This window comes from Gadus macrocephalus, chromosome 14, assembly GCF_031168955.1.
Source record: "Gadus macrocephalus chromosome 14, ASM3116895v1".
In the NCBI taxonomy this organism is placed as follows: domain Eukaryota; kingdom Metazoa; phylum Chordata; class Actinopteri; order Gadiformes; family Gadidae; genus Gadus; species Gadus macrocephalus.
Genome location: NC_082395.1, coordinates 14,865,120 through 14,879,524, shown reverse-complemented (window position 1 = coordinate 14,879,524; position 14,405 = coordinate 14,865,120). Strand labels below are relative to the sequence as shown.

At 42.9% G+C, this 14,405-nt stretch overlaps 1 protein-coding gene and 1 long non-coding RNA gene across 2 annotated transcripts in view; one reads left to right on the top strand and one right to left on the bottom strand.

The window, feature by feature from the left end:
- LOC132471550 (uncharacterized) overlaps positions 1-14,405 on the bottom strand; it is a 251,268-nt gene that overhangs the window by 97,071 nt on the left and 139,792 nt on the right. The window lies entirely within an intron of this gene.
- bbs4 (Bardet-Biedl syndrome 4) lies at positions 336-13,758 on the top strand. The gene is made up of 16 exons (XM_060071749.1): positions 336-440; positions 998-1,040; positions 2,999-3,078; positions 4,025-4,088; positions 4,313-4,424; positions 4,594-4,666; positions 5,323-5,376; positions 5,474-5,601; positions 6,461-6,515; positions 6,659-6,727; positions 6,879-7,031; positions 9,215-9,386; positions 10,914-10,983; positions 11,443-11,587; positions 11,918-12,122; positions 13,051-13,758. The coding sequence occupies exons 1-16, from the start codon at positions 396-398 to the stop codon at positions 13,212-13,214; spliced, it is 1,632 nt and encodes a 543-aa protein (XP_059927732.1). The 5' UTR covers positions 336-395; the 3' UTR covers positions 13,215-13,758.

The following is a 14,405-nucleotide window of genomic DNA, read 5'->3' as shown; positions in this document are numbered from 1 at the left end:
TTATAGGTTGAGACATAGATTAACATTGAACTGAGAAATATTTTAACGTTCTTTCAATACAGAATGCAACTGACTAAAATTAAATTGTCCTTATTTGTAAATTAACCTTTCACGAATAGCTTCCTGCGTTAATCATATCGAAGCAACAGTTTACTTCAGTCAAATTGGGTTGCCACTTTGTTTGAACGTTATTTCTCAAACAAATGATGAAACAGACCCATTTCAAATGTAATGGGAAAAAAAAGGTGTTTCGTTACTGCTTTTCCTATCCCTCGTTTAGCTTGGATGTTTGTTATAGGCTTTAAAGATGGACCAGCCTGTGGCCAATCAGAGAAGAAGGGAACATCTCAAGACCCTCCTCCCACGGATGTCACCATGACAACCGCTTCTCGCGTATGGTCTCTGCAGTCAAGATGGCGGAGGAAGAGAAGGAATCGGCAGTAAGTGCTAAACTGAGTGTCTCGTAAACAATTACAATTACTTTTAAATTCAGTTGTCGGTTGTTCCCATACAACGGGTTACTAGTGTTAACATATGATATCTCATCTCAGCTCATACATTTTAGCAGTTGTTACCGCAATTCCTCTTCAATCGTGGCTAATGCAGCTAACTCACTTTGCACAGCCTATAATCTCCCAGTTGCTCGATTACCGTTTGAGGCCACTGGTCCATCTGTCAGCAGTAGTAAGCAATTAGCTATTCACTTCACATGCTTTAATGTTCTATAACCTTAGGTACTAACGTTGCATCGATGTTTGTGTCGAAGCTTTTGAGCTACATGTATATGTTTAGACCCACTGTGAAAAATACACATGACACAAGCTTATTTAGATACCCATATAAGCGTTTAGTTAAAGAATCTGGTGTGTTGTTTTCCTTCTCCCCAACAATCCCACGGGAAACTTTTTGAATGTAATGGCAATGTCATGAAAGTAAATCTTGAGGGCTAATGTTTAAGTTTACTTATTAATTTACTTTTATGTTTTTTTTGTGGCAGCTCCCTATCGCTACTGAGCCCAAGAAACGACGCGCCCCTAAAGGTAGGACATATGTTTAAGCTTAAATATATTAATGCGTATGCCTGTATCATAAAATGATGTGCTACTGCCTTGTTTTTGTTCAGCTTTTTTGCATTCAATTAGTACTTAAGTTACATCTTAAATTAAAGCATCTCACAGAGTAATGGTTTATATGAATGTTTCATACAAACCAAACCCAATACAATATTGAAAACGTTTCCTGCAGAGGGCGATATCGCCCTTCTTTCCACTTACTTCCACTTAAGTATTGTATAGCCTTTGCGTCTATGTTTGCACCCATATGTGTTACATCCACTTTACATAAGTATTGTGTAGCCCAAGCAGGCCTTCATATTCATCACATGTTCAAATCTTATCAGTACTATCATAGACTATCAGACTATCATATCATAATTATATTTGTGTATGCGTTAGGGTTAACATGCGTTATTTTGTATACAATGTGGAACTTGGTTGACTACACTCTGTATGCCTTTTATCCGTACATTCTGTGTTTCCCATGAGTGTTGTATTTTTTGTTGCCTTACCTTCTCTGTTCCCCTCAAACGGTTGATGGTGGAGTTTACATTGAAGATTTATTTTGTTATTGAAGTGTTCAACTATGTAGACTACACTTTATTAATAATGTGTTTGGTATTCAAACACATGCAAAATATGTTCTTCATATATTTTTTTGGAGCACTGTGATCTTTGAGTTGAGTAAAGATGAACCCCCTCATCGTTTCGTCTCCTACATGTTAAGTCTTGCGGCAATACTTTTTGGAATCCAACATAATTTCATTTCATCACACGTTCCATGTGTCTTTTGATCTCAGCATGGCTCTCCTCTGCTCTCATCCTCTTTTAAACAGATGCTTAAAAGACCTCAGAAGGCAAATCTTTTTTATAGCGTTAGCAAAATCGTACACCACGATGAGCAGACTCTGCCATTTTTACGATGAAATAGTATTTCTGTCTACAGGGCTTTATGCGGCGGGCTCCATGCTGTGCTCCTCACCCTTTGTTTCCATCCGCTCTCCTTTCACAATGGCAGGGATACATGTCACATAGACACGCCCTTCCCAGAACCACCCTCATCCCACAAATCTGCCCAGCTTTAGTTTCTCTACGTGGACTTTGGAGTGCCAAGGGGCCACAGCTGAAACCAAGAGACAAGGATATTATTACTGCCTCAGCAGGAGGGAAAGCCGATTAAGTCACTGAAAATAGGGCCGCTCTACATCTTGATGTGGCAAAATAAAGTGTGGGGAATTTGCAGTTCCTCAGTCAGAGATGGCCGGCGACTTATATGAAGCAGATGCATAAATCATTAGGCCAAATTTGTTGTTTTAGAAGCAAAGGAACCCTGACATGAGCGCTAAAGGCTAACTGTATAATTTTACACCAGAATGTCATTAACAATGTTTTCCAGAGTGAGCAGGAAATTCAAAGCCCACGTTGTGACTTCACACACAAATCCTTTTTTTCCTTTTGGCCTTCGGAGAAAAGTAGAAGGCGGAAGATAACAGGATTACCAGGATCAAACCAGAATTCCAATCGCTGCCTTACTGGATATCATATCGTACTGTCATACGAATGGATTGGACCACTCTGGTTCTACCTCAGTCTTAAACCTAAAGCTTTGTATTGAATTGATCCTCATTCCACCCCAGCTTGCTTTCTTATGTCTGTCTATATGCATTATGTTTGTAGACGCAAACCCCTTGTTGGCTGGAGACATTGTTGCCTAGGTAACATGAATATGTTAACATGCATGAGCAATAAGAGACCTCAATGCTGAACAGAAACTGAAAAAGCTTACCGTCAAGCTGAGGAGTACCTGAATAATCTGTTCTGCTGTCAAATAAAAAATGTGCTATATCCTCCAAGGTCAAAATGATTTTAGAGAAAATAAAAATATATACAATTGTTCGGAGGAGTAGATTCAAGGTTTAACACAAAACAATCCAATTCCTCAGCTCCAGAGCTTCCTATCTTGGAGAGAAGGAACTGGCTCATTCACCTACACTATATCCGCAAAGACTATGAGACCTGTAAGGTGAGCAGCTTCTCTCCTCCCCCTCCATCTTGTTCCTGTCACTTGCTGAGGTAGATGCTTAGTTTGGGCCAGGTTGACCCCTTCATGCAACGCAAGGATGTTGAAGGATTTGCGTCCGGATACGCCTTTGACAACCCTTTTATTTGTAAGAGACCAGGCTTTCTCCCACCTGAGAGGTCTTTAGTTCAAGGCCCTTGTTTTTTTCCATGCCTGTCCGAGGGTTGTTTAAGATACTTTACGATACCTTACGGCACTCTGGGTAGCCATGCAGATTGCTGACCCTGGCAAACAGACATTCACTCAAAAGTAAACTTCTAGAAATAGCTACAAAATCTGAGATGCTGGCCAAACAGCAAATACTTCTCCTACCCCTCGTCAATAATAAGCCCCCTTGTCTAGATCCGTGGTTTGTTGGAACCGACTTAAACTGAATAGAGAACAGTGCTTACAGCAAAATGCAATGCATATTTAATACTTTAACGGAAAGCTCCCACATTAGTGATTTTAAACCTAGGGCCATTTCTTTCAGAAGCATTTTTGTCATATTTGTTGAAATTCACTTAACATCCTGACAGCAATCAATAAATGAAATGCTCAATATCTGTAGCTGCCACAGGCCTGTAATAAGCCTGTCCGATTATTTAATTTTGTTGCACTCATTGTGCATGAACAGAGTCTTCCACAAGGCTAGACCGACAAATTGCTTAAGCTATCAAGCTAGACATTTAAGCTTTCTAACTTTACAGATATCTATGGGATGGTCTGAAAGAAGCTCCTACACTATTATTCATCATTAAAATACGTTGCCAGCCTATAAATGTATTCCATCATTTGTTTAACCATTCTAATGGATTGACTTAAAAAGCCCCAAATAGAAGAAGTCCAGTATTTATGGTTTGATTACTTAACTCTTTAAATGTTTATCTAAATTCTGTTGTGGACCCAGGCCATCATCAAAGACCAGCTGCAGGAAACCAATGCGATGTGTGAATATGCCATATATGTGCAAGGTAGGACAAGATTTCTCAATCAACACTCCTCTGTACAGACTAGGCATGCACCAGCCAAATGGAAGAGATGAAAAAGATTCAAGTGCAATTTAGCTCCCTCACACACGTTCCTCTAAAATATGCATTGTTGACCGCCCATGGTTCTTCTGTTTAGTTTTAATGAATCGGATTAGCCCCCCTTCAATTCACAAAGGAAAAATAAATGTTCATTTTCTTTCCCTAAGCGTTAATCCTACGGCTGGAGGGGAAGATCCAGCAGTCCCTTGAGCTGTTTCAGAGCTGTGCCATCCTCAGCCCAACCAACGCCGACAACCTCAAACAAGTGGCCCGATCCCTGTGAGTCTCCTCACAGAATGTCAATAAGCAAGGCTTTATTTTTTTTGCCACTGACCATTTAAGAATTAAAGGTCAATTTGACAACACGCTGCTTTTTTGAGAGTGTTGTGAATGAGTGCGTCACGCCTATGAATTTCTATACGGCCTGTTGTTTGTTTTCTTCCACTAGCTTTCTGCTTGGGAAGCACAAAGCGGCCCTCGAGGTCTATCATGAGGCTGCCAGGCTCAATGAGAAAGATTGGGTAAGGAACCATAGTTCTATTCATTAGTCGGTGTTATGTGTTATGGGGGAGTGGATGAAGGGCTATTTTCAATTGTAAAATTACAAAAGGAGCGTATTTAAATAAAACTAAAAGGGGACATACTAATGGTGTTCATATTAACTACGGTATTAATTTATACATTATGAGGGTAAGGGGTTAACCCTAACCCACTAACCCTAACCACTATGCTAGTACTATTTAAATACACTTATTACGGCATTAGCTAATGTCAATGAATGTACCCTTATTGTAAAATGTTATCGAAAGGATGGTGAGAAGTTATTCTAATTTCTTCTTCCAACTTATTCTTGCCAACATAGCTACTTCACTAACCTTGTTATGGATTCTAAATCATATCAAGATTATTGTTTAGCAGATGGCGACTGTATCTTCAGCCAGCAGCACTACCTTGCTTTGCCCAGTATCCTATATTTAATGTTGATTTGAAACATAATCTGATAAAATTGAAGTTTTAGTTAGTATAGTAATGGAAAACTCCATTCCCCCACAGTGGAGCAACTTTATGCGTACTATTATCTCGAAAGTTATGATCTGTTTTGCATACTAAAGAAATCGTCCCAAACACAACGCTAGCCATCTCCCCATGAATGATTTGGCCCTCCTCTTCCCACCAGGAGATCAGCCATAATCTGGGAGTGTGCTACTCCTTCATAAAGGATTTCAAACATGTGAGTATACCAACCTTTGCCACCCACTGTTCTTGTGAAGGTCCATCCCCATTAGAGATGGCCATAGCTTTTACTCCTCTCTCTTTCTCTCTCTCAGGCTCAGGAGCATCTGAACGCAGCCCTGCAGTTGAGCAAGCATGACAGGACTTTCCTGACGCTGGGGAAGGTGCACTTGCTGGCTGGGGAGGTGGACAAAGCCGTTGAGCTGTACCAAAGCGCAGTGGAGTGAGTACAGCTTTGCGGCAACATATGCCAGATGTTAAGTGGTGGTGCTCGGCCTCAGAGTATTAAATTGAACAGGCCTTTTAAAAAAAAAAAAAAGGGCATATTACCAGTCCCTTGGAGAAAAAATTACCTGCTTTTAACATCATCATTCTTAGAGCAACCTCTGAATGCATTTGCTTGATATATGTTTGAATTGCTGCTAGTGAATAGTAGTCTTGAGGCAAAAGGCGGAAAGCAATATTTCAAAGCAATGTCAAGGCCCGTTTAATGATCCCAATTATCACCGTTGCTCCAATTAATTTGATATTTTGACTTATGTATACTATATTTTTTCACCCCTCGAGGTACATTCCAATATTCAGTACTTCCCTTAAATGGATCAGACTCTACGTTGGAGTCCTCTTTCGGTTCACTTAAAAGTTTGCAGTGCCTTCTTAAAGTCGGTTTTGTTCTTGTGTTGATTATTGTAATCAGCGAGCAAAGATGTAAATAAGAAAATCACTGTGCCAAGATTCTGCAACGAGACTCATTATGACTATCTCCTGTAGGGGGTAAATTAATTAATCAAATGCCCCTACACGTGCAGTAATTCTAATGAAGGACACCGCTGTGCACCCTCTCAGAACTCCCCGGGAGCCCTCTTATTCACTACACTGTGGAGATCCACCCCCCACAGGTCATAATTAATACTATGCAATATGCACGGCTGGATCAAGCCCCAGATTGAGTAAGCAGCAAAAGATTGGGCCCCTCTTCTGCCTGTGTTGACTTGATACTTAGCACAGGTACTTAGTGTAATTGTATACAGCGATCCAAAGTCACTCTTTCCACTTCTGATGTGTTAATGCCGTTGATGCAGGTTCTCCCCAGAAAACACAGACTTGCTGACGACGCTTGGCCTGCTGTATCTTCAGGTGGGAAAAGCTGTAAATTGATGTAGGAAATGAATAATTTCATTGGCCAACAGACAACGTATGTAGATGCTTGACTTTTTGAGAGGCAGGATCATGCGTGATTTATTTTAATTATATTTACAGTCTCTTTATTTTCTCCTCAGCTTGGAAAATACCAAAAAGCTTTTGAACACCTTGGAAATGCTTTGACCTACGATCCAAACAACTATACAGTATGCTCTTCATTACATTGATATAGCCCCTTTTGTTGTTGCCATTCATTGCATTCTTTCTCCAGTCTCAAGCCTTTTGGGTGAAATGTGTCTACAATCAAGTGGTTTTCCCAAAGGGAGGTTCCTCCTTCTAAACACTGTTCCTTCCTAGGCCATCCTTGCTGCAGGTAGCATGATGCAGACTCACGGAGACTTTGATGTGGCCATGAACAAGTACCGTGTGGCTGCCTGTGCCGTGCCCGAGAGCCCCCCCCTCTGGAACAACATTGGCATGTGCTTCTTCGGCAAGAAGAAATACGTGGCTGTGAGTGTTTCTTCTTTTCCTGTTGTACATGCACCCTGTATCTTCAAAGCAGAGCTATGACCATCACTGGTTTAGTCAGCAGAGCGTGTCAGGGTAGCCAACATTCAATGTAAGTATTTCAATGATGTTGGTGGCCTCTGGAGTTGTGTGCAACTTCAAATTTGTAATTTCACAAATATATCAAACCTGTCTTGGAGCAATGTGTGAATAATTATTGCGAGAGGAAGAGGGCATGCTGGTTAGGGTAAAGGTGCTTAAATCCCTTGCTGAATGACAACAAATCTGTTCTTTGCCCCATATAATATAATTGCTAATAATTATATTTTTTCGCAAATGCATAACTTTAAACAATTTGCTTATTTGAAGCAAATAGGTATTCATCATATTTAGGTTTTATCTTCATGTTTGAATGCACTTGTTGTAAGTCGCTTTGGTTAGCTAGTTTTTGGTCAATATCTTCCCTTTGTTAATTTATCTTCAAATCGTCATAACATGACAAGTTTGTTTTTGATGCAATGTCAATGAAAGACCTTGATAATATTGAACTCTTTCAAATGGATGGAATAAAATATAGTCTCATTGTTACGACCCCAATAAGTATCCAGGGGGGGGATCAGGGGAGTAGCAAAGGATATTTTGTTTCCGGGGTACAAGGGGGAGGCTAATGGCGCGTTTCCACTGCAGGGTGCGGTACGGTTCGGTTCGCAAAGGTGCGGTACGGATTGCGTTTCCACCGCCAAAAGTGGGCGGACTGAGCCGTTTTGCCCTCGTCTTCAGTACTCCTCCGTTGGGGTACTGAGACTGCCTGAAAATTCGAGCTACACACCCCCTCCGTTGATTGGTCGACAGAATCGTCACTTCCGGGCGACGTGGGGATAAAAACAAACAAACAGTAGCCTCGAGGTATTATTCTTTACAATGAACATGTCGCGTAAAACACTTGCTTGGGCGAACAAGGAGGTGGAGACGTTCCACTGCATTCTTGGGGAGGAAGACGTTGTTTACGATGTTTACGTAGCTGCCGCGGCGATCGACATCCGGCCTACCATAAAGGGTACTGTCGGCGGTGGAAACGCAACCTCGGAACTGAGCTGGGCTATACCGCCCCCTCCCTACCGGACTGAGACGAACCAAACCGTACCGCACCCTGCAGTGGAAACGTGGCATTATGCCGTAGAAATGGGATTGGGCCTATTTCTACCCCTTCCCCTTCCCCCTTCAAAACAAAGGGAAGGGGTAAGGGGTAGAAATGGTATTGGGCCTCAGACAGAGGTAAAGGTTAGCCAAAAATGTTTTGTGACGTGTCAAAGAACTAAGAACCACTTTCCCAAAAAGGGAAAGCACCAAACAAAACACGACTAATGCCAACCAGTGTAACCACACTATCAAACAGTAGTGGCTTACTACTAGCTCCACGAGATCACATCCACAACGGCACTCGGGTCGCTATGGCACACATCTCCCCCTCCGTCCTGCAGCAGCACAGTACCGGCTCCAGGAGCAGTGGCTAAACCTCTAACCTGAACGGAAGAGGGAAGTTGGGTGCAGCAAGGACAGGGGCACTGCAGAGAAGAGACTTGGCAGCACCGAAGACAAGTTGCGACTCATCGTTCCATGCAAAAGGCACAGCAGGGTTACACAATTTAGTGCGAGGTGTCATACCCAGAAACCAACGGAGTTCACGTCTGGTCGTAGGAACCGGATAGAACAGCACAGCGGTGACTTTAGCGTCCACTGGACGGACCTGTCCATGAGCCCACCTGTTCACCTCCCCAGATACGTGACAGTAGCCTTACCAAACTCACACGGCTCACGATTTAGGGTCAAAGAGGCCTCCACAAGCCACTGGAACACCATCAAAAGTGGCTAGATGGTCGGCCCAGGTGTCGGAGCACACCACCACATCATCAAGATACACATTGCAACAGGGCACGTCCCCCAACACCAAGTGCATCAGACGCTCAAAAGAAGGGGTCGCATTCCTCATGCAAAAGGTCATTACGGTGTACTTCAGTAAATGTCAGGCGGTACAAAAGCTGAAATATCCGAAGCCCCTGAGGTGAAGGGAACCTGCCAATATCCCTTTAACAGGTCTAACTTTGCAATGAACACTGCTTGGCCTTTTGTAAAAATTGATTACTTTGATTATGAAAGTAATATTAACTGGTTCATTCTAACCACAGGCCATCAGCTGCTTGAAGAGAGCCCACTACCTGTCCCCGTTTGACTGGAAGGTTCTCTACAACCTGGGCTTGGTGCACCTCACCATGCAACAGTACGCATCTGCATTCCACTTCCTCAGCGCGGCCGCCAACCTCAACCCGCGCTTTGGGGAGCTCTACATGCTGCTGGCAGGTGGGCTAAGAGAGGGTTATGAACTAAGAGTGCTTTATCTTAATCATGGAACGGAAACGGATATCCTTTATCTACTGGGAGTCCCTCCCGCTCTTTCCCCGCTAAACAGCTGTCACATTAATGTATGTTGGTTCAATTAACCAAAATGCACCAGAATACAGGAAATCACATCTACCAATTTAAAAAATGTTCTGAGGGAGGACTCCCAGACCAGTCCATGACTACACCCCACCCACAAATGTTATCACCAGCTGCCAATGATACAGACATACATATATATTTAAGCAATAGATCACGACAGGCTGTGGTATGTGCTCATTATACCACTGTTAAGGGGCCTTGTCCGGCCCCGACGCGCAGCGGAGGGCCGGCGACCCCCTTCACAGTGGTATAATGAGCACATACCATTGACTGAAGCTTTTATACAACGGTTACTATTATGGCAAAACGAAAGTCAAAAAAGAAAGAAAGTCAAAGTAGCTGTTTTATTAAGAATACAAAAAAGTAGTCCCTCCTGGCTGCCTTCAAAATGCACGACGGTCGCCATGCAACACACTTTAGTGTCCCTCCGAGAGAAGGCTCGGCTAGAGCGGTTCGCCAGCAATTTATCCTATGGAGCAGTTCACTCGCCGTGTGCCTAAGCTTTCGTTAGTCTCTCCATCGCCTTGCTCACTCCCGGAGTAACAACATTTACACCCTCTCCATCATCCAACATATGTTTTACTTTGTAACTGTTTCTACTTCCAGGCGCGGAGTGATATGCAAACTTTCATAAAATGATCGGGCGTCATAGCAGTTATGTATACGCTCATTATACAACAGTTAGGAACCAATCAGATCATCAGATCGCTGGATTTAGGCCCCCCGTTGTATCAATATATATATATATATATATATATATATAATTATTTATTTTTTATCATTTTGTAACTTCTCTCAATTCCGATAAGTTGAAGTGCGCACATTGATGATGAAAAATGTTGGCCCTCTTTATCATGAAAGTTGCCCATCCCTGATCTAGGGATACTAGTGAATAATTAACTTAACATCCAAATGTAATGAATATATCTCTCAATGTAACCTCCACAGCTTTTCTGTTGGAATGTAGGGTGGCTTAACTTAACCAATAGTATACTGGTGTGGTTCACTTCCACACCGTGTAAGCCTGCAATAGGTACGCCTGGTTAAGTGTTTCTAATTGGAATGGTCCAATTAAAGCTCCCTCTCTCCTCTCTTAAAGCAATTAAAAACTCTCCTCCCTCCCTTCCTACGTTTGTCCCCCATTGAGAAGTGTTGGATTTCATGTAGTTGTTTAAAAGGGCCTCATTACCATTTTATTTATTTCAGTGTTGTATGGTTGATTGATTCTAAACATTCAATGGCAGCAAACTAGCAATTAGTCATCAAAAGTTGTCCTTAAAATGACTATGGTATGATGGCAAACACTTTCTGACTCCTTTCTAAGTGGGTCCATATAGTTGAATGCCGTGCTGTAATACTTGTGTGCATTGGGTAACCTCTCCCCAGTTGCCCTTACAAATCTGGATGACGTCGAGAACGCCACCAGGTCCTACCAACAAGCAGTGTCTCTCGACAGGTGAGCAACCACACCGTTAGAACTCCAGTGACCTCAGATATATCTGGGATATATGTTTAGAATCCTTAGGCTGTGAACTTATTTGAAGACAGGAGCATGTCAGAATTGCCAGTGTTGCCAATGTTTCCCTACAGATTTGAGCGCTGAGGCCCAACCTAGCGTTGACGCTACCCAGGGGCGTAATGGACAGATCGTATCCTCCAACTTGGAACTGCGCTCAAAGTTCCAACAATCTTTGTGTACCGTGTCCCATCAGATCATAGCTTTGGTTGACACATTTTTTAACCGACGTAATCGAAACAAAAAATGACGGATTTTTTTAACTCAAATACAAGTTCAAAGCGCTGAACTCCTGTAGGCATTGGCTATATTCTAAAAGCCCAACCTAGCGTCCAGCCAAGCACGCATCATGTCCCGACATCATGTCTCTGTGTGTTGTTCTGTGTGGTCCCACCTCAGGTCCAACCCCTTGGTCAACCTGAACTTTGCCGTGCTGCTCTACAACCAGGGAGACAAGAAGGGAGCCCTGCTGCAGTACCAGGAGGTGGAGAGGAAGGCTAGCGGGCTGCGGGAGGCCAGCAGCACTGTGGAGTTTGATCCTGAGGTGCGTAGAGACGAGCCTCACTCTCTTTACGTTGTTCTTTTGTAGGTCTCTATGTTTCACTGGGGCATCTGGAGGGGTCGCTCATTCCAGCCCTCAGCTTTCCCTGGCCACAAAAATAGATCCTTCAGCAAGAGGCATTATCCTTCCAATCCACTTATTTTTTTATTGTTTTACTTACTGTAAAGTGCCTATGGCAGTGCACATTTTAATATGGATTGCATTTTATACTCCATGACAAACTCATAAACCGTCCTCCGAATAACAGATTAAACGGCGCTCTCGCTCTGCCCCTCCCTTTGTCCCGTTCCCCGCTGTGGGCTCCACTGACAGCTGGTGGACATGGCTCAGAAGATGGGGGCCGCCCTGCAGGTGGCAGAGAGCCCGGTGTGGACACGACCGCCCGCAGACACCAAGTCCAAACCCCGCTCAGCAGCCGCCACCAAGAACCCCGGGGCCCCCCTTGGCACCAACCAGGCCCTGGGCCAGGCCATGTCCTCGGCCGCCAGCTACAACAAAAAGATCCAGCTCTCAGCAGGTGGGTCCACTGCCAGGGGGGGAGGCGTTGGGGGAGCAGTCATTAGGACTGTGCCGCTAGCTCCTGTGCAGAGCCGTTGCTGCCTGTTTGTTTAGACGCGATGCAGGTTCATCTACTGTGTTTTAATCTGGTGCACCCCACTTGGTTTTTGAAAGGATACATTTTTCATGGCCTCGTTGATCATTTGTCTATCTGCTTTTAGCATTTATTGCTTATATATATATTGCTTTGTTCTCACTTGGTCAAGAGAAAAGAACTGTCACTACGGTCCTCTCACTGAGATGTCAGACGCGGCCAAAAATATTCTATTGTGCAGTTCTTAGCAGGCCCTCGGTACTCTGCACACTGTAAAGCAGGTGGTGAGGGTTCCACTTCAATGGAGCGTAGCCTCTGGAGCTGCCCTCCCTTTCTTGCGCCGTCAACAATGGCAGCAGCATAAAGGAACTATGAAAGCGGTATCTACTAGTTGACTATATTAAGCCGCTGCCCGGTTCAGCCACCTTACGCAGCCGGTTCTAAGATGTAACTCTTGCTGTAGAAACATAACGCCATGTTGTTGTGTTACTGGATAAACATTGCTTATGTCCTAGGCTCTGGTTTATTAAAAATAATCTTTGTGTTTAATGAGCTATTATAACATACTTTTTATTTAATTTTTTACATTTTGCGGACTGGACAAATTATGGCTTAATGTAACTCGCATTTAATGACATAAGTAAGGTTATGGGTAAGGCCATGGGTAAGGACAAGTGTTACGGCAGGGATGCTCCCAGCTGATGCAGCATCATGAAGATCTGCAGTTTGAAATAACAACATGAAAGAAATGCCTAAAGTGGAGATACACGCCACAAAATCGATCCAATGCATCGACGCCTATACCATTCCGAATGAATGGCCTCATGAGCCTGACGGTGTTGTGTGATTGTAGGAGCCAACAGGGGTCCATCGATGCCTCTTGAGCCTGAGCCTTACACAGAGAACGCCCCTGGCACACCCAGCGACCCCCCTGGCCCTCCTGAACTCCAGGAGACCCCTGAGGCCCCCAAACTCCAGACCTCCAAGAGTAAAGCCAAGATGGTGGAGGGGGATTAATCCTCCGCCTGCCAAACCCTTGCCTCCCTCTCGGCAGCTCATGCCCTTTCCTTCAAGCTCCCGCAAAGTCCAGACGCAGCTCAGCCATTTTAGTTTCCTTGTCATTTTTTTGTTTTCTTTTGAGCACATTATATATTTTATGGATGAATTCTGTGATTTTTTTAAGTCATCTTTATATCAAGTCTTGCTATTATGATTTCAGTAAAAATAAGTCTATTAGCGGCTGATCACAAAAACCCATTCAAAGATGTTTCTTAAGAATTTCAGCTCCATTCACATAGAAGTTCAGGATGTGATTAGACTTCAAGTGAAGATTATGCTTTGCCACGTTTCAGTATTTGCGAAATAGGGTTTGGAATCACTGGTTGTCCCTATGACCAGTCTTTTATTTATTTACAACCCACCATGGGTTTATTTTAACATTGTCATCTTTTTGTGAACTATGTAAATAATTGTAAAGGCCAAGTTCATGCTCATATATATGAATAATTGTTGTCTATACATAGTAATAATTTATTGCAATAAATAGTTGTAAAAAATACAACGTTCCATTTGTTCCTAATCAAAAGAGTGTCCAAGAGGAGGCAGTGTTGATTCAGAATAGTCTGTTAATTAATAGTACCTGTATCGGTCATTGTACCAATGTAATGGCCTGTTTCATTTAGTTTTCTTTTCTTCTTTGGGCTGCTTCTGGCTCAATTCTGACCAATCTAACCAAATGATTTGTTTGGTCAATCCATTGCACATCATCTGATTTGCGCGCCAGCGTAATTATCTCTGGCGAAGAAACATATAGGATGGTGGCTTATCGTTTATTTTGATTGTTTAAATTCAACATCTTTCAATTGATAAAGATATTATGGTTTTGCAGGAAATGATGGTAAAAAATAAGTATGCTTCAATACAGACTTTCGATGTTAATGATTCAACAGTATGCAAAACATGATTTAGAATATGGGAAAATCTGGGAACGGTGCTGCATGGTTTGCAAAAAAGTCAGTCAAGAATCTTGGATACTACATTAGCCTTGGCATAGTTGAAATTCTTGAGGTTGAGTTGTAGGCTACTGCTCTTAGGATGGGATGTTGAGACTCAAAGATTCGACCTGGGCCTTTGATTTAACTCATTGCAGCCACACATGAAACATGGTAAGAATGGATTCACCCCTTTAGTTAACCATGGGATCTCATG

Excerpts from the sequence above, each read along its gene's own strand:
- bbs4 (XM_060071749.1), top strand. The coding sequence starts at position 396 with ATGGTCTCTGCAGTCAAGATGGCGGAGGAAGAGAAGGAATCGGCA. Across the intron at positions 4,089-4,312 it reads ATATGCCATATATGTGCAAG|CGTTAATCCTACGGCTGGAG; the intron begins GTAGGACAAGAT and ends TCTTTCCCTAAG. Across the intron at positions 7,032-9,214 it reads GCAAGAAGAAATACGTGGCT|GCCATCAGCTGCTTGAAGAG; the intron begins GTGAGTGTTTCT and ends TTCTAACCACAG.